This window comes from Pangasianodon hypophthalmus, chromosome 1 (assembly GCF_027358585.1).
Source record: "Pangasianodon hypophthalmus isolate fPanHyp1 chromosome 1, fPanHyp1.pri, whole genome shotgun sequence".
Taxonomy (NCBI): Eukaryota; Metazoa; Chordata; class Actinopteri; order Siluriformes; family Pangasiidae; genus Pangasianodon; species Pangasianodon hypophthalmus.
In genome coordinates this window covers 13699817-13718044 of record NC_069710.1, presented here as the reverse complement: position 1 = coordinate 13718044, position 18228 = coordinate 13699817, and the positions used below count along the sequence as shown (strand labels likewise).

The 18228-nt window shown below is 37.8% G+C and overlaps 1 protein-coding gene across 2 annotated transcripts; it reads right to left on the bottom strand.

The window, feature by feature from the left end:
* klhl14 (kelch-like family member 14) lies at positions 1-16472 on the bottom strand. 2 transcript variants are annotated; one of them, XM_026926167.3, is made up of 9 exons: positions 16049-16472; positions 14523-15423; positions 10225-10346; positions 3569-3658; positions 3386-3464; positions 3104-3294; positions 1840-1998; positions 782-939; positions 1-323 (listed from the first exon to the last, which is right to left on the bottom strand). In XM_026926167.3, exons 2-9 carry the CDS (start codon positions 15398-15400, stop codon positions 183-185), a joined length of 1818 nt encoding a protein of 605 aa, XP_026781968.1. In that variant the 5' UTR covers positions 15401-15423; positions 16049-16472; the 3' UTR covers positions 1-182. The 2 variants fall into 2 exon arrangements, with proteins under 2 accessions (XP_026781968.1, XP_053088514.1); XM_053232539.1 differs by lacking the exon at positions 16049-16472 and having other exon boundaries at positions 14523-15862.
* Positions 16473-18228: the final 1756 nt, after the last annotated feature.

The window sequence follows — 18228 nt, the reverse complement described above, 5'->3', positions numbered from 1 at the left end:
AAAGAAAGAAAGAAAGAAAGAAAGAAAGAAAGTGCTTTCGTCAGACGTGTAAAAAAATAATTTATACACCTCCTATGCAATCGGTCTGTCTAGACAGTCTGCATCGTTTTGTTTAGCGATGGCCTTTCTGTCCATCCTAAGGGCTTTTTTTCTGTCTCGATCTGCTTACACACAATTATCGGTCATTTGTTAAACGGCAGGCAAGCTGGGAGTATGACGGTGGCACACGCTGGTCCGGCTAAAGGTTCCGCTACTTCGCCTTCTAGTTCGGTCCATGTTCCTTTCTCCGGGCTGTAGCAGATGGTGGACGACTTGTAGGCTCCCTGAAATAGAAACATGTTTAAGCGAAAATTAATCAAAAAAAAAAAGATAAGTCAGATTTATAACCATTTATAGCACTAACTAAGGAATAAAACACCTGGAGGCATGCTGTCATAGGACGACAATCAACAGCGGGTTGATTATTTTCCAATAACTGCACATCCTGAAGTGTTTTATTCCTCTTATACCACGGCGATTTCCCAACCATTACAGTTTTTTATTAACTCAATAACATTATGTACTATTTATCCATTTATAGTTACAAAACAACTTATCACTTACATTATAGCAGCTATAAACAGTCATTCCCTCACCAGACAATATGTACAAGTCCCTTTGAATGAGCACATTAAGCTGCACTAGTGTCAGAGCTGCTGTTATAGAAAATTAATCAACACCTCCTGACCAATCAGAATTGAGAATTTCCGCTAACATCTTGCCAGATGTTGGTTGTAGTTACCATGCTCCAGCTGTAGCCTCCGACCAGGTAAATGCTGTCGTCCAGCACGGCACAGCCGGGACCACTGCGGCCCTCCAGGATGGGCGTCTGCAGGATGTTCCACTGATCCCCTTTAGGGTCATAGCATTCCACCAACATCACATCCAGATGAGAGAATCCTACAGCAAAAAGCAGAGATGGTTATCGTCTTGTAGAATCCATCACTGGACTGAAATGCTCAGGATGGAAGACGCATTTTCTTATTAAAACCAGCAAGACAAATTTTCACTATTTAAAAATTAAACAGAAATTTTTACTGCATAAACATTTACCCAATAATAGAGGTCATAATCACTCTATAAAAAAACAACAACATATCATATACTTGAAGATCATGATGTACTACTATTTTTAATCCCATGTTTAACCCAGAAAGGTATTACACCTTCTCAATTCATTACAAAAAAAGTTAAACATTTCAAATACTTTTGTTAAAGATAATAAAGTGGCTTTTCAATACTGAATCTTATTAACAGTACAGATAAGCTGACTTGTGTTGTATGTTACTGATAATAACATTAACATAATCCTGTTGAATTCTGGATTCTGATTGGTCGGAACGTGTTGATTCATTTTCTGTAACACAGGTTACATTAATGCGCTCGTTCTAATATGTTATTGTTTCTATAGGAACAGCTTGTACGGCAGACTAACTTGTTTCACGGCCGTTCCACAGCCCGATATTTTGCTATAATGTAAGTGATAACAGGAACTAACTTGTTTCACGGCCGTTCCGCAACATTAAATGTTACTATAAACGGAAAAGAATTATTACGTTTTTGTTGTTTCTTGATAAATAAAAAAGTAAGTGTAAGCGTTGGCAAATTGCTGTAGTATAAGGGGAATAAAACACTTTGAAATGTCCTTGATTATTTTCCTTTAACAGCATGTCCTGAAGTTATGATCTACTTTCCCTAAATTTGTTTTGGATTTTTGTTACACCCGGAAGTTAGGTATTACATGGATCATCAATCAGGACATTGTTTTGTCCCATATAATATGCTTCAAATGAGTTTTACCTTTTAAGTGATTTCCACCAATAGCGTAGAGGCGATCGTTCATGACTGCGAGTGCGTGTATAGCGCGTTTAGTGTTCATGTCCTGTTTCCTGGCCCACACATCCATCACCGGGTCATAGCAGTACAGCCAGGACACATACTCGCCATTATGGACTCCACCTGTGTATCATGTGTCATATACATACACATATATATTCAATCTGTAGTTAGGGAATCAGTCATGTTTGTTTTTATCAAGGTACAGTTTATATTAAATATTAATATATTTACAGCTCATCATTCCTTGTTGGAAATTAAATAGTAATTTTTTTAATAATTGTCAAAAAAAACATTTAGGTATTGGCTGTAAATATTCATCTGTAATGTAAGGCAAGACACTACTAGTGAATAAGGTAAGTTTTTAAAAAATATATAAACAGATGGATCACAATCCAATTTTTATATTGGAACTTTTTCAGGAATTTACATCTGTTTATGCAAATGAGGCTTTGTCTAATTAAATATGTTTAAATTTGCATACTTAACAAAACCAGAAGTCTAATCTTTAGATGATGTTAGAATTAGAATGATTAGTTCACTGATAAGATGCTCTCATAAGACATTTAAAGCAACGTTTACATAACAGTTGTTACTGCATAAACAAGAATATATCAACGTTATCCAAAAAATTCATTTTTCAGCATTAAATCTAACAAAAATACAACAGTTATCATTATTCTAGGAAATTCTTCTGTAATAAGCTTCTAAATAGGGATAGGAATGAAGATGTAAAATTTCATGAATGTAGGTCATCTAGAAACAGAGATTTTTGGTTCTGAATATAGAAAAAAATGTGAAAATATTTAAAAAATGTGTTTCCATTCATAGCTTACATGTAAAGGCTTTAAGCTCTGTCCACTGACACACACACACACACACACACATACACACAGATATATACATGCTATTGTATTACCTATGTATATCAGGACATATAAGTCAGAAATCAAGTTTTTAGGGATATATAACATGAAAAAGATTGTGAAGTGGGCGGAGCCTTCTTCAAAGTTGCTAAATTTCCGGTAATGCTGTGATCGTGAGTGGACAAAAACAAAAACAGTAAAATAAACACTTCTTCATCTGTTGATTTTTGTTATTTTCTATTGCTATTGTTATTAGACATGTTATAGATGCAATTTATCCACAAAATTTCTTTCAGATTCTACCTCCCTTAAACGTGCAAAGATTTTTGGAGGAATTCTGATTCGGCTTAAGACTGACTCACCTGAGATGTAGATTTTCCCGTTATGGACGGCGCCAGCGTGTGCTGCGAGAGGTTGGGGAAGCGACGAAACATAGTTCCATTCGTTAGTCTCCAGGTTATACGCCTCCACGCTGGACAGGTAGCCTGTCTCGTTCCTTCCTCCAATGACGTAAAGATGTTTATCAAGACAACACGCAAAGAAACTCGCCCTCCTGTAGAACAGATCATTCAGACGGGTCACGTCTTTGTAGTAGTCATGAAAAAAAGAAATTAAACCTAACAGATTTACTTTGTACACCGTACCTCTCCTGCATCGGAGGCAGCTGGATCCAGCTGTTGAATCTCGGGTCGTATCGGCTTACAAAATTAGTGCTGTGTTTGCCTGCAGAGGAATCAGCATTCATTTACACACCCTGATGTTTGTTTAAAGACAGCTTGTTTTTGTGCCGGTTGAACGATAATTCATTTCTATATTCGATATTTTACCATTCGGGTTCCACTGGTCCTCTCCACCTAGTAGCAGAAGAAAGTTCTCCACTTCTACTACGCAGTGATGGGCGCTGTTGTAAGGCATTACTGCAAAACAAAGCCATGTGAAGAACGATTAACAACAGCGCTGTTGAATTCTCAGTTCTGATTGGTCAAATAACTGCAGACATGTTTATAGTAATTCTAACACGTTATCATTTCTATACTAACCGCTTACACAAGGACTTGTATGTGTTGTTATTAACCAAGAAAAACGTACAGTGTAATCACTGCTATGATGACCTTTTTGGTTAGGAGATGTTTACATAACATTTATGGAAGGAGTCTCCAGTCCCAGCACTTCGGAATAGTAACTTTACGCTTTGTGGTTTCTCAGTGATGCAACAAGCTGTGATTTTTTGTCTTCAAGAGATAGAAAATGACTGTTTATAGCTACTATAATGTAAGTGATTACAGGAACTAACTTGTTTCATGTATGTTCCGCAACATTAAATGTAACTGTAAATGGATAAAAGGTATGATGTGTTATCATTGGCAAATTGCTGTGGTTATAAGAGGAATAAAACCCTTCAGGAGGTGCTGTTATAGGAAACTTCGCTGTGGTAACAGTAACTCTGCTTCCCTTCGTTGCTTATTTTTCTCTACTAGTACAACACGGAGTATTTTATTCCTTATGTTTTTACAATAAAACATATCACAACAACAGCAAAAAAAACTGTGTGGGAGCATATTCCCGAGTTTCCATATCGCCGTAGCAAGGACTTAAAAATCGTAAAATGCTACAGCTAAAGCACAGATGTTCTATCAGCGTATTTGAAAACAAAATTAGGGCATTAATCTGTCTTTAACAGTACGTTTTGTTGATGCGCCTCTGTCTAAAGTGACCCCCCCCAGTGGAATAGAGAGAAATGGTCTCGAGGTGGCAGTCATAATGAACACGATCATGTTCACTCAATAAATCTCTGGCCCGTGCCACTGCTGCGTAAATCAGTCGTACGTTAAGATCCACCTGTCTGTCTCTATCATTCATCTCCACTGTCACCTCTCCACTGCCTGATGGATCGCCGTCTCTGGCAAATTAGACAGCCTTGAATCGCACTTCTTTCATTGACCATTTCCACAAAGTTCTACGAGTGACACATCGGCGCTACAGCCTGGCAGGATAATACAACTTTATCTGCCGGAGGTCAGCGAGGTGACTGCAGGAGAAGACGATAAGGCAGCTAATAAAAAGATCATCCAGTGAAAATATGGAAGGTGATTCCACGATTGGCTCTTGTAGCTTGTAAATATCCATCTTTTCTACATTTCAACGCTTTCAACATTGTATCTAAGAAAAAAATTATTTTACCGTTCAAAAACTAGGCCACAAACACATTTTTTACAAGATTTCTTTGAGTGAATGAGTAATGGGGTTGAGTTTTATAGGACAGAATTAGCAAATACACAATCTCTGATTAACTAGAACTCATACTAATAACATTAAACACATTCTAATTATTTATGAAAATACTGTTATTTAATTAACAATTGTTAATTAATTATTTGTTAACTAATTTCATTCAGTTTATAATTTTGAGTAAGAGGGTTGTACTTTCAAAGTGACCTCATCAGTCAATATCACAATATCAAAATATGTTAAAATAAAGAAAATTATTTAGAGAACATTAGCAAACATACTTTTCTTCTTCGAGCGATCTTAAGGACTTTAGGGGTCAAAGTAGATTCACTTCTAAATATCTTTAGATAACTTTGTATTTACGTGATCACGGCGTCAATTTTTATTTTGCACAGAAGCTTATAGATAGGCTCACTCCTGTGTATTATGAGTACAAATTTCTCGCCTTTATTTGTTGAAACCGCGTTACATTTGCAATATGTTACTCCATGATGTTCTCATATTACATATCTAATGTCTAATATTTAGTTACAACTATAAAGTATACACATATAATTATATTTTCTATGTTATACATAACCAAAGTAAGAGAACAACTTGGATAAATCAAGCCAATTGGTTTCTTTAAACAGACCTTTGACTGTATAAATGTACAAAATCAATACAATTAAAGGTGTAATACTCAATTTTTTATAGTTCTTACTAGTACAAAAAAACCTGAAAAAATATGTAGAACATGTTCAAAAATAATTATTTAAGCCATGGCATCAGCACAAGTGTATTATTTGACTGAGAGAACCCATTTGGAAAACTGCGATCTGGGTCAGAATGCTTGTTTGTGTTTACACAGGGTTCCTGTCAGTCTTTTTACAGGCACACCCCAACATCCCTTCACTCCACTTCCCAGAAAACATAATGATAAAAAACATAGTACATTTGGTAAAATATTGGTAGCACTTCCATTCTCCAAGAGTGGGCCAGACCAACAATATCAGTTTAGTGACCAATAACACGTCAGTATTGCATATATACTGTTAGACTTTTCCAAATTTGGTATGCCAAGGAATCAATACAAAATCGTCCATAATATTGAAGTGGGGAAATCTTTATATAGCTTACAAATAAAAAATAAAAAGTTGTGATTTAGTTAAATCACATTAGTGGTTTTGGAAAACAGTGTCAAACTTTTCGCTTACTACTGAAGAATGATGCATCATTAACACATTTTGTCAGTAGCTGAGATCATGGTCCTGAGTTTATTGCTCTATTTTGTCCCCTAGTGGAATAACAGTGACTAGCACTCTTTTAACCTGTCAATTCAAATACGATCCACAAGGTGATTTTAATTTAGAACACAAATAATACATTTATTTCATGGGCCGGATTACAACCTTTAACATGCTGGTTCCATTCCCGGTGCTGTATGTTTGTGTTTGACACCCCAGGCCTAGGGGGCAAAATGTGAACACCATCACACATCTAAGTGAACTCTGCTGGCCGTGTTGGTGCTGGGGGCATGGCTTTGTGTACATGGGTAGGAATGGGAGGCGGAGTCTTTCGTACTTCACCTAATGAACCACTAGAGCTCCAGTCTTGACTAATGCACCTTTAAGACAGACACTTCATTCATACACCAGTCTTTTAAGCTAAATTTAGCTTACTCTATAATATATTCATAGACTGACTTATGTGTGACCTTCAAAATGAATTTGTTAAACCCATCATATTCACCAATCGTTAACTAATTAATCATTAGCTATACCCTGATAAAGAGGAATTGTTCGGCTCCTACTGGGGTAGATAGCAATTTGAGTACACTAGATGGCACTCACTCCTTTATGTAAAAGGAAAATAAGTCACAGACGCTGTCGTGTCTGTCACAAACAGCGACAGCGGAGATTTTTAGAAAGCATAAAGTACGTGCCCTCTTTTGGGTGGTGGATCAGTGCAAAGTCAGGAGTAACTGTTAAATCCATAGTACACTGTTTTTTTTTTTGTTTGTTTTTAGAATTATTGAGTCTGTAGAGAAGAAAATTAGAATTATATTTACTTCCAATGTCACCTGACTTTACGGAAACTTTATACGTCATAATACTGTGGTGACAAAAAACACTAGCGTGCCTTTGCCAAAACATTGCTAGCAATGCTTTGTGTCTAGTCCTGTTTTTAAGCCATCTAGCTCATTAACAATGTTTGGTGTCTGTTTACTTTCTTCACAGCTTTTTAAGTCAGCTAGCCCACTAAAAATGTTTATTTGGTGTCTGTTCACGTCACATTTTTAAAGCAGCTAGCTCACTAACAATGTTTGTTTGGTGTCTATTCACTTTCTTTACATGTTTTCAAGAAAGCTAACTTGCTAACAATGTTTGTTTTGTGTCTAATCCTGTTTTTAAGGCAGCTAGCTCGCTAACAATGTTTGTTTGATGTCCGTTCACTGTCTTTACATGTTTTTAAGGCAGCTACCTCAGTAAAAATTATTGTTTGGTGTCTGGACACTTTCTTTATCTGTTTTTAAGGCAGCTAGCTTGCTAACAATGTTTGTTTGGTGTCTGCTCACTTTCTTCACATTTTTAAGGCAGCTAGCTCGCTAGCAAGGTTTGATGTTTGGTAAATATCTTCATGTTTCTGTTCTTGACTCATCAGCAGCTAGCTCACTAATGATGCTTATTTGGTGTGTGGTCACTTCCTTTGTGTGTTTTTTATGGCAGTTAGCTCACTAACAATGATTGGTGTCTGGACAATTTCTGCATTTGTTTTTGTTCTTTGTTGTGGTTTTTTAATGCAACTAGAAACTAGCTAAAAATGTTTGATATCTGGTCATTTTTTTTTCATGTGTTTTTAAGGCAACTAGCTTGCTAACAATGTTTTTTTACACTCATGTTCTTTGTGGGTTTTTTTCTCTCTAAAAAGCATTTTTATGCTTTCTGTGTTTTTAGCTAGCTAACTAATATTAGCTGTCTAGTTTGGTAACAGGAGGTCATTGACTGGCTCTCCACTCCAGAGTATCTGGTCATTTCTTTTTGTTCATTGTTTTGTATATTTAGCTAGCTAGTTTGCTATTCTTGGCTCTGTGTACTTGTGCTATAAAGGGCAGAGCCCTTATATAACTTATGTTACTTACCAGCCTCTCTTTTTCTCTCTTTTGAAGTTAATAAAACAAACAAAAAACTCAATTTTTTTTTTGTCAAGTTAATCACTTATGAAGTTAATGAGAAACCACAAAGCGTAAACTCCTCTATCCTGAAGATGCTAGAAAACTTACTGACTGTTACAAAGTGCTGACACTGGAGACTCCTTCCATAAAAGTTACAGAAAACTTATAGAAAACTTTTTTTTAACCTGTTTCTGTGGCATATCCACTATACGAGTCCCTCTGACCGAGCTGTTACTATAGAAACCATAACGTATTAGAACGAGCACTACTGATCTGCTGTTATAGAAAATTAATCAACACTTTCTGACCAATCGTGACATATTTCTACCAGAGAGGTCTCTAGATCCTCAATGCACCCACCGCCGCTTTAACCACATGATAATGTGTTAAGGATGATTTTGCGATTTAGACATTCTGAACAGCCATGGGCCATTTCACACTCAAAGCTCATTGAGAAAACAAATTATCCTCTAACTGTTTGACCCTGTATATGTTTTACTCATATAGCTAATTCTATATTCAATGTCTGAGTAAACTGGCAATAACTCCCATGGTTCCTATGGGCAAAGCTGTTTTTAATGGTTATAGATATACAGACATGTATTTTTCATTACTCAACGAAATGTCCTTTTATATGTTTGTCTGCCTTGAGGTGATGAAAAGTACATTACACAAAATGGTGGCTATGTTAGGATTACAACACTTAAGGGTGTGCTGTTATAGGAAAATACTCATCAATGGCTAAGTGGGGTTACTGTTACAACCATGATGTTTATTTTCCAATAACAGCATATCCTGAAGTGTTTTATTCCTCTTACACCACAGCAGAAACCAATTAGCCAGAAATTTGAATTTTGTGTAGTTATTAATAAACGTCATTTTGCTTTATTTACATTTAATGTTCCAATGATGGAAAACTTAATGTCACAGCTTGGCATTTGACTTTTACATAGCGCTGACACTGGAGACTCCTTCCATTAATGTTAAATAAAGATTACCTTACATAAAACTTCGCAACAATTATCAACAGTTACACATTTTTTTATTTGATAAATTTCTTACACATTTCTTATTTACTGATGCCCACCATACAAGTCCCTGTGAATGAGTAGTTACTATAGAAACAACTAAATAACGTATTAAAATGAGAGTGTTGATATAAACCTGTGATCTACAGATGCACTACTGTCAGATTTAAAGCAGTGATTTATAAACGTGTGAATTTGTTGATATGGTGACATTTTTTTATAAGGAGATGTTTATTTAACATTTACGGAAGGAGTCTCCAGTGTGAGTGCTTCGTAACAGTTGGGAGGTTTTCCAACAGCTTCAGGACAAGAGTTTACACGATGCAGTTTCCAGGTAACATGACAAGCTTCGTTTTTTTGTAAAAAGAGAGGAAAAAAAGAAGAGGCTGGTGAGGGTATGAGTGTTTATAGCTGCTATAATATAAGTGAGAATAGGAACTGACTTGTCTAGAGAACATTCCATAACATTAACTTTGACTAAACTGAAAAAGTATGATGTGTCTTTCTTCAATGAATAAGAAATTGTAATTGTTGGCAAATCGTTGCTGTGGTTTAAGAGGAATAAAGCACTTTAGGATGTGCTGTTATAGGTGATCATCAGGTAACACTTGTTTGTCTGTTTTCTGTTCCTCCTGTTCAGTGACATGGAAATAAACATTAAGTATTATGCCACATGGTCACGTTATATTCACCAACCATCACACAAATACAGTACATATTTTAATCTGTGATAAGTTGTTTCATTGTCATCTCTTCACGCTGTGTGTGTGTGATCATCTGCTGATAAATCCTCACTAAATCTTCAAATTAAAATTTTTCTTGCTAACAGACTGTTGCAAGAGAAAAGAAGAAGAAGAAAAAAAGAAGGGACGCCAGAGCTCCACAATGGTGTGAAGACGAGTCACGCTCTGATTAATAAGTTACATTAAAAGCGATAGTGATACATCATTACCTCAAGCATCTAAGGAGTTCGAACTTTCTATTTTACCGCGGGACGAGTCTGGTGGTGAGACGTCAGGATCGTTCTGGAAAGAAAAAGAAACATTTCCAGGATGGAGATTAGGGAACTCACTTGTAAGGATCTTCCATGTCTTCTTTTCATCGTCATAGTACTGCACTAGATTACTGGGGAGGCGGTCGGGTCCTGGAGGCAGACCTCCAACCAGCAGCAGCATTCTTTTATTGGAACGGATTCTGTAATATCAGAAGGTAGAAGCACAGGAGACAGAAAAACAAATCATGTTTGAGTTTCTGAATATAAAACATTTTGCCTGCCGTATGACTTAAAATGGACTTTTCTCCTATAATCCTAAATTTATCTCTCTCAAGTTACCTTAACAAGATATTTTACACACTAGATAGCTATATATACTGTATATCCCAAAAAAATCTACAGGGAAAAAACTATAAAGGCTTAGCCTCTCCTATATCCTAATAACAAATGTTTCTAACAATCTGGCATGATTCTGAACATTATTTGAAGAAAATTACTTTTGTACACTTAGAATTCTCTAAAAAAAAAAAAGTCTTACTATAGTGTGTCACGTGATATCCTTTACAAAAACAACTTACTGGAAATTTTGAATATATCCGTATGTGTAAAATACAGTTTTTATGTAAGATCCTCGATGTACACTATGTAGTAATATATTCACAATAAGAATCTCGCCTGCACTTGACTGCACTTCTATTGCATTTTTCAGATCTCAGCAAAAAACCTGAATTTTTTTTCTTCACACAATATTCATCTTCTTGTTTTCAAATTCCTTAAAGTTTTTTTTTTTTTTTAATTATTATTTATTTATTTATTTTCAACATACTTTGTAAAGCAGTAAAGCAACCTTAGGTAAAACACATTAGATAAACAAACAAACAAACAAACAAATAAATAAATAGATTTACAGTAGTGAATACTAACATAATTAGCTAGTAATATGATAATTAGCTAGTTTTGAAAAGGCTGGTAAAACATAACAGTGCTAAACTGAAGTGTGTTTTTTTTGGGGGGGGGGGGGGGGGGGGGGGGGGGGGTTATTGTATACTTTGAAAGTGACCTTGGATGTTAGAAAAATGCTACATGAATAACATAACATGACAACAAAATCAGCTAGCGAAATGATAAACAAGTAACATAAACGATTGCGAAGCATACACATACACAAACACTAGACGTGTGTTTTGTTCCAGATGATCACTTGTCTTACACGGATCTTACATAAATGTTAAAAGTTCCTTTCAAATATCATTTCGCGTCAGCAAAACAGTGACAATTTTAAGACAAAATATTCTAAATGGGCCCAAATAATGTACATGTAATGTGAGGTATGAGGTGTATGTAGAAAAACCTAAACAGAGATATATGTTCAGTTAAATTTGGGTTCTATGATGGTTAAGATGAAAAGAGTCACACTGAGCTCTGAGTGTTTCCTGTCATGTGGTTGTCCAGTTACAGGAAATCTCCTCGAGTCGAGGCCTGAGCTAGACTTTCAAATCCAAAACAGAGCTCCAGAGTGATGCACAGGCGAGGGTGGAATGAAGAATGATGACGTTTCCCGTCGTGCGGAGCAAATCTGAACCCTCGGAATAAGCGAATAACCTTTCTTTTCATTGCAAATTAGATATAATGTGAACCTGTGGTGTCCATGAAGCACAGCCAGGGGCTCTGTGGGTTTTTTTACACTATATGTTTCTGTATTTTGCACAGTGCTGATAATGATGATCAACCTTATTACATTTATTATTGAGTTCTTATGTGTATAATTAGGTGATTTTGAATTGAACAGGTTTAATCCAAACCTCAAAATCTCACAAGCAAAACAAGCCAGCCTATAAATAAAGTTAACTTAGACCCTGATGTGTTGTGTCAGTGGAAAGGTCAGAAATAAAAAGTTTTATGGCTCTAATAAACAGACAAAATATTAATAACGAGCCTAATTTAAATCCCGAAAATAAACTTGTACCGAGGAGGGCTGTGAAATTTCTCTTTAATGGTTGGCTGCAAAAAAAAAAGGTTTAGTTTTCCCTTTCGTTCTGATATTCCACTTCATCACATACTGTACTATATCAAATCAGAAGTGATATAGCACAAGTGAATAACAATGTATATAGTATACCTTACAGTATTATATGTATGTTTATTGTAGCACACAGTATGTGATGATGAGTGAATGTTCCTGCTTTTCTCAATGCATATTTCTCATTAACTTGTTTATGGACGTCCAAACAAATGATCTTCACAAGCACAACATGTTTACTCTCAGTGCACCATCACATCACATAGATCAGATACATTTCTGCTAAAGGAATTTTCTGCCTTAATATTGTACGTGAGACCAAAACTATATTATGAATATGACTGAATGAAGATAGACATGGGCAGTATGTTATGTTATGTTTTATGAGCAGTATGTTATGGACAGCATGTTATGAGCAGTATGTTATGGACAGCATGTTATGAGCAGTATGTTATGGGCAGTATGTTATGAGCAGTATGTTATGGACAGCATGTTATGAGCAGTATGTTATGGGCAGTATGTTATGAGCAGTATGTTATGGACAGTATGTTATGGGCAGTATGTTATGAGCAGTAAGTTATGAGCAGTATGTTATGGGCAGTATGTTATGAGCAGTATGTTATGGGCAGTATGTTATGAGCAGTATTTTTATGAGCAGTATGTAATGGAAAGTATTTTTATGAGCAGTATGTTATGGACAGCATGTTATGAGCAGTATTTTTATGAGCAGTATGTAATGGAAAGTATTTTTATGAGCAGTATTTTTATGGGCAGTATTTTTAAGGGCAGTATTTTTATGAGCAGTATGTAATGGAAAGTATTTTTATGAGCAGTATGTTATGGACAGCATGTTATGAGCAGTATTTTTATGAGCAGTATGTAATGGAAAGTATTTTTATGAGCAGTATTTTTATGGGCAGTATTTTTAAGGGCAGTATTTTTAAGGGCAGTATTTTTATGAGCAGTATGTAATGGAAAGTATTTTTATGAGCAGTATGTTATGGACAGCATGTTATGAGCAGTATTTTTATGAGCAGTATGTAATGGAAAGTATTTTTATGAGCAGTATTTTTATGGGCAGTATTTTTAAGGGCAGTATTTTTATGAGCAGTATGTAATGGAAAGTATTTTTATGAGCAGTATGTTATGGACAGCATGTTATGAGCAGTATTTTTATGAGCAGTATGTAATGGAAAGTATTTTTATGAGCAGTATTTTTATGGGCAGTATTTTTAAGGGCAGTATTTTTATGAGCAGTATGTAATGGAAAGTATTTTTATGAGCAGTATGTTATGGACAGCATGTTATGAGCAGTATTTTTATGAGCAGTATGTAATGGAAAGTATTTTTATGGGCAGTATGTTATGAGCAGTATTTTTATGAGCAGTATGTAATGGAAAGTATTTTTATGAGCAGTATGTTATGAGTAGTATGTTATGAGCAGTATGTTATGAGTAGTATGTTATGAGCAGTATGTTATGAGCAGTATGTTATGAGCAGTATGTTATGGGCAGTATGTAATGGAAAGTATTTTTATGGGCAGTATGTTATGAGCAGTATGTTATGAGCAGTATGTAATGGGCAGTATGTTATGAGCTGTATGTTATGAGCAGTATGTAATGGAAAGTATTTTTATGGGCAGTATGTTATGGGCAGTACTGTTATGAGCAGTATGGTATGAGCTGTATTTTGATGGACAGTGTTTTTATGGACAGTGTTTTTATAGACAGCATGTTATGGACAGTATTTTAATAGGCAGTGTTTTTATGGGACGTATGCTATGGACAGTATTTTTATGGACAGCATGTTATGGGCAGTGTTTTTATGGGCAGTATGCTATGGACAGTGTTTTTATGGACAGCATGTTATGGGCAGTGTTTTTATGGGCAGTATGCTATGGACAGTGTTTTTATGGACAGCATGTTATGGGCAGTGTTTTTATGGGCAGTATGCTATGGACAGTGTTTTTATGGACAGTGTTTTTTGGACAGTATGTTATGGACAGTGTTTTTATGGGCAGTATCTTATGGGCAGCATGCTATGGACAGTGTTTTTATGGGAAGTATGCTATGGACAGTGTTTTTATGGACAGCATGTTGTGGACAGTGTTTTTATGGGAAGTATGCTATGGACAGTGTTTTTATGGGAAGTATGCTATGGACAGTGTTTTTATGGACAGCATGTTGTGGACAGTGTTTTTATGGGCAGTATGCTATGGACAGTGTTTTTATGGACAGCATGCTATGGACAGTGTTTTTATGGGCAGTATGTTATGGGTTGTGTTTTTATGGGCACTATGCTATGAGCAGTATGTTAACACACTCTTTATGAGTAAATGACTGAAGCGTGCAGGTACCTGCTGGCTGTGGTCTGTCTGCAGTGCTGTCTGAAGGGCATCAGGTGGTAGTTCATGGCATCCAGCAGGAGCTTCTGGCACACGGGGTCGCTCCTCATGAAGTCTACGGACTGCACCCTCTCGACGAGCTCCGGGGCCGGGATGAGGGCGAAGCGGAGGCGCTTCATCAGGTCCGGCGCGTAGTGCATCCTGGTCTCGCGGTCGTGCTCCAGCCACAGGACGGACATCTGGAACAGAGCTAGCTCGGACTCGACGGGTGGCGGCAGCGCGTCCAGCATGGCGCACATCTCCTCGAAGTTGAGGAGCAGCACATCCTCGACGAGATACTTGTTGGCCAGCTTCTTGGTCTCATCCAGGCCGTGCAACGCGGCGATCTTGCAGATCTGCTTGTAGTTCTGGACGGAGATCTGGTCGTTGAGGAACTGCACGCTCAGCTTGGTGACCTGTGGGATGTTGAGGATCTTGCTGACCGAGAGCACCTCCTCCACCGTGTCCAGCGAGAGCGTCACGTTGGCCGTGTACAGGTATTCGAGGACCAAGCGCAGCCCGATGGACGAGCAGCCCTGCAGCACCAGGTTGCTGATGGAGCGCGGGCTGGCCAGGAGCTTCTCATCCGGGGACGATGACGGGGTTCCGCCGCTGCTTTGATCCTTTCCGGCGAGCGGCTCATTGCTGAGCGCGTGTGACGCAGAGAACAGGGACCTGAAGTACTGCGAGCAGGACGCGAGCACGGCTTTGTGGCAGTGGAACTGCTGTCCCTGAGCTGTGAGGGTCACGTCGCAGAAGAGCTGCTTCCTCCACAGCAGGTTGAGCCCGTGCAGCAGCGTGTCGCTGTGTGTCGGGTCAAACGTAGACGTCCGGTCGCCCGATCTGGACATGACTTGGGAGCCGCTCGCACCTCCTACAAGCAAACAATGCCGGAGCCATTTATCTTCTTCTGAATAATAGAGCAATCCCTGGACTTTCTGTCACCTCTAACAGATAGCCTACTGCTTTTTTCTCCCCCCCTCTTTGGTAAAGCCTATATGGCATGAACGAGATTAAAGACGCTGCGTACTGGAGCGCAGAAACCAAACTGCACCGCGCGGCTCCATAAGGCAAGGCAAGGCAAGGCAAGCTCACTGTATAGACTCAGGGTTTGCTATCCGATCACGTTGCCTCACACACACTTTCTCTCTCTCTCTCTCGCTCTCTCACACGCACACACACACACACACACACACCACGTAGCCTACACAGGCATTTACATTTACACCAGCTATGTGCGCATCCTGAAAGCCGAGATACAAAAGCAATTAGTCTCCGGCGACCATCATAAATCCGCCGCTGCGCCTTTTCCCCCCCTCGTTCCCCAAGCCGACTTGCAACGGAAATAAACAGCGTAGAGCCTTTCCTTTCCTCCCTCTACTCGACGTTTTGCTGGTGAACTTGAGCCTGTACGCGGTGTATGCGTCCACCTTGTGTGTACCGCCGTGCGTAAGGATTTTTCACTATCCGGCTTCACCAGAGCCAAGAGCCAAACTTACCTTGAGTTCAAGCGGAGAAAACAAAGTATCCCCAGATCCTTAAAGATGTGTGTATCCTCACAGCACTTTGTCTTTGTTCTCCTTGTCCTTTCCTTTTTTTGCCTTTTCCTTTTTCCCCCCCTTCTTTTTTTTCTTCTTCTTAAAGTCTATAGACTCGATGCGCAAGCCGCGTATTTCTTTTTCTTTTTTATTCCGCGTGCGTCTGAATTAAACTAAAGTAAGAAGTGTGCTGAGTGCTGAGAGAGACAGAGAGAGAGAGAGAACCGTGCTTTCTGCAAGAGAAGAAGAAGAAGAAGAAGAAATATACGTGTGACAAATTATGCTACCAAGAAACAACACATCATTATCCTTGGGCCTGGGGCTCAGTGAGTCGTAACGAGAGTAATAGGAAATCCACGGTTGGGGAGAGAAACGGTCGCGCATGGCCGGCGGAGAGAGACCATGCAGGGCTATGGATGCTAGAGAGACGGGCAAAATTATGGCTCAAGGCTATTGTAAAAACTGTCGAGCGTAAATGACTGCGATTTCAAACATCTATGGAGAGAGGGGAGGAAAAAAAAAGGAGAAAAGACAAAAAAAAGAGTGAGATAGAAGGAAAAAAGCGAGTCTTTTTTTTTTTTTTTTTTTTTTTTTGCCTCGCCGTTATGGAGAGAACCGTCAAGTTTTAGTGCGCATTGCTAATTAGTCAATTTCTCTGTGCCTTCACAGCCCGACGGCTTTGCTGCTGAGCTGAAACTGCTAATTTCTGGGAGCAGCCTTTTTTTGTTGGCTGAGAACGGGATGGATGAATGGCTTGTCTCGCACAAATGACAAAAAGCCCCTGCCTTAATCTCCATCGCCAAAATACCCCCCACACCCCACCACCTCATCCCTCTCTTCTTCTTCTTCTTCTTCTTCTTCTTCTTTGCTAGTCCTTCATAAGGAGATACCTGAAGTCCTGCAAACTTTAGTCCTGCATCAGCATCAAACACAAAATCTATTTAAAAATATAATCCCAAATATTCATAATTACTTTGTTAACATACTAAAAATATCTTAAGATACTAAAAATATCAATGTACATCAGCAAAATACCCCCATCATCTCATCCCTCTGTACTTCTTCTTCTTCTGCTAGTCCTTCAAAAGGAGACACCTGAAGTGCTGCAAACTTTAGTCCTGCCTCAGGATCAAACACTAAATCTATTTAGAAATATAATCCCAAATATTCATAATTACTTTGGAAGCAGCTATCCTGACTAATTAAATGGCTGCACTAATTTAATGCCTTAGAGAAAATGAGGGGTTCTCTTTTTTTTTCTTTTTCAAATTAATATTCGCAATAAATCTTGGTGGTGGTCGTCATGAAGTGTTTTATTCCTCTGATACCACAGTAATTTGTCAGCGATTACAATTTTTATTTATTAAAGAAAGACGCATATTAAAAATATCTTAACGTACATCAGCAAAATACCCCCACCACCTCACCCCTCTATACTTCTTCTTTTTCTTCTCCTTCTTCTTCTTCTTCTTCTTCTTCTAGTCCTTCATAAGGAGATACCTGAAGTCCTGCAAACTTTAGTCCTGCATCAGCATCAGACACAAAATATATTTAGAAATACAATCCCAAATATTCATAATTACTTTGTTGAGATACTAAAAATATTTTAACGTACATCAGCAAAATACCCCCATCATCTCATCCCTCTATAATTCTTCTTCTTCTTCTTCTTCTTCTGCTACTCCTTCAAAAGGAGATACCTGAAGTCCTGCCAACTTTAGTCCCGCATCAGCATCAGACACAAAATCTATTTAGAAATACAATCCCAAATATTCATAATTACTTTGGAAGCAGCTATCCTGACTAATTAAATAGCTGCACTAATTTAATGCCTTAGAGAAAATGAGGGGTTTTGTTGTTTTTTCTTCCCAACAATATCTACAGTAAATATTGATGGTGGTCATCCCTAAGTTTTTATTCCTCTTATACCACAGTAATTTGTCAATGAGTGCAATTTTTATTTATTAATGAATGAGACTTTTTAATTTTAAAAAGTCCTGTCTTAATCTACATTGCCAAAATACCTCCACCACTTTTTTCTTTTTTTGCTAGTTCTTCAAAAGGAGATACCTGAAGTCCTGCAAACTTTAGTCCTGCATCAGCATCAAACACAAAATACATTTAGAAATGATTTATTACTA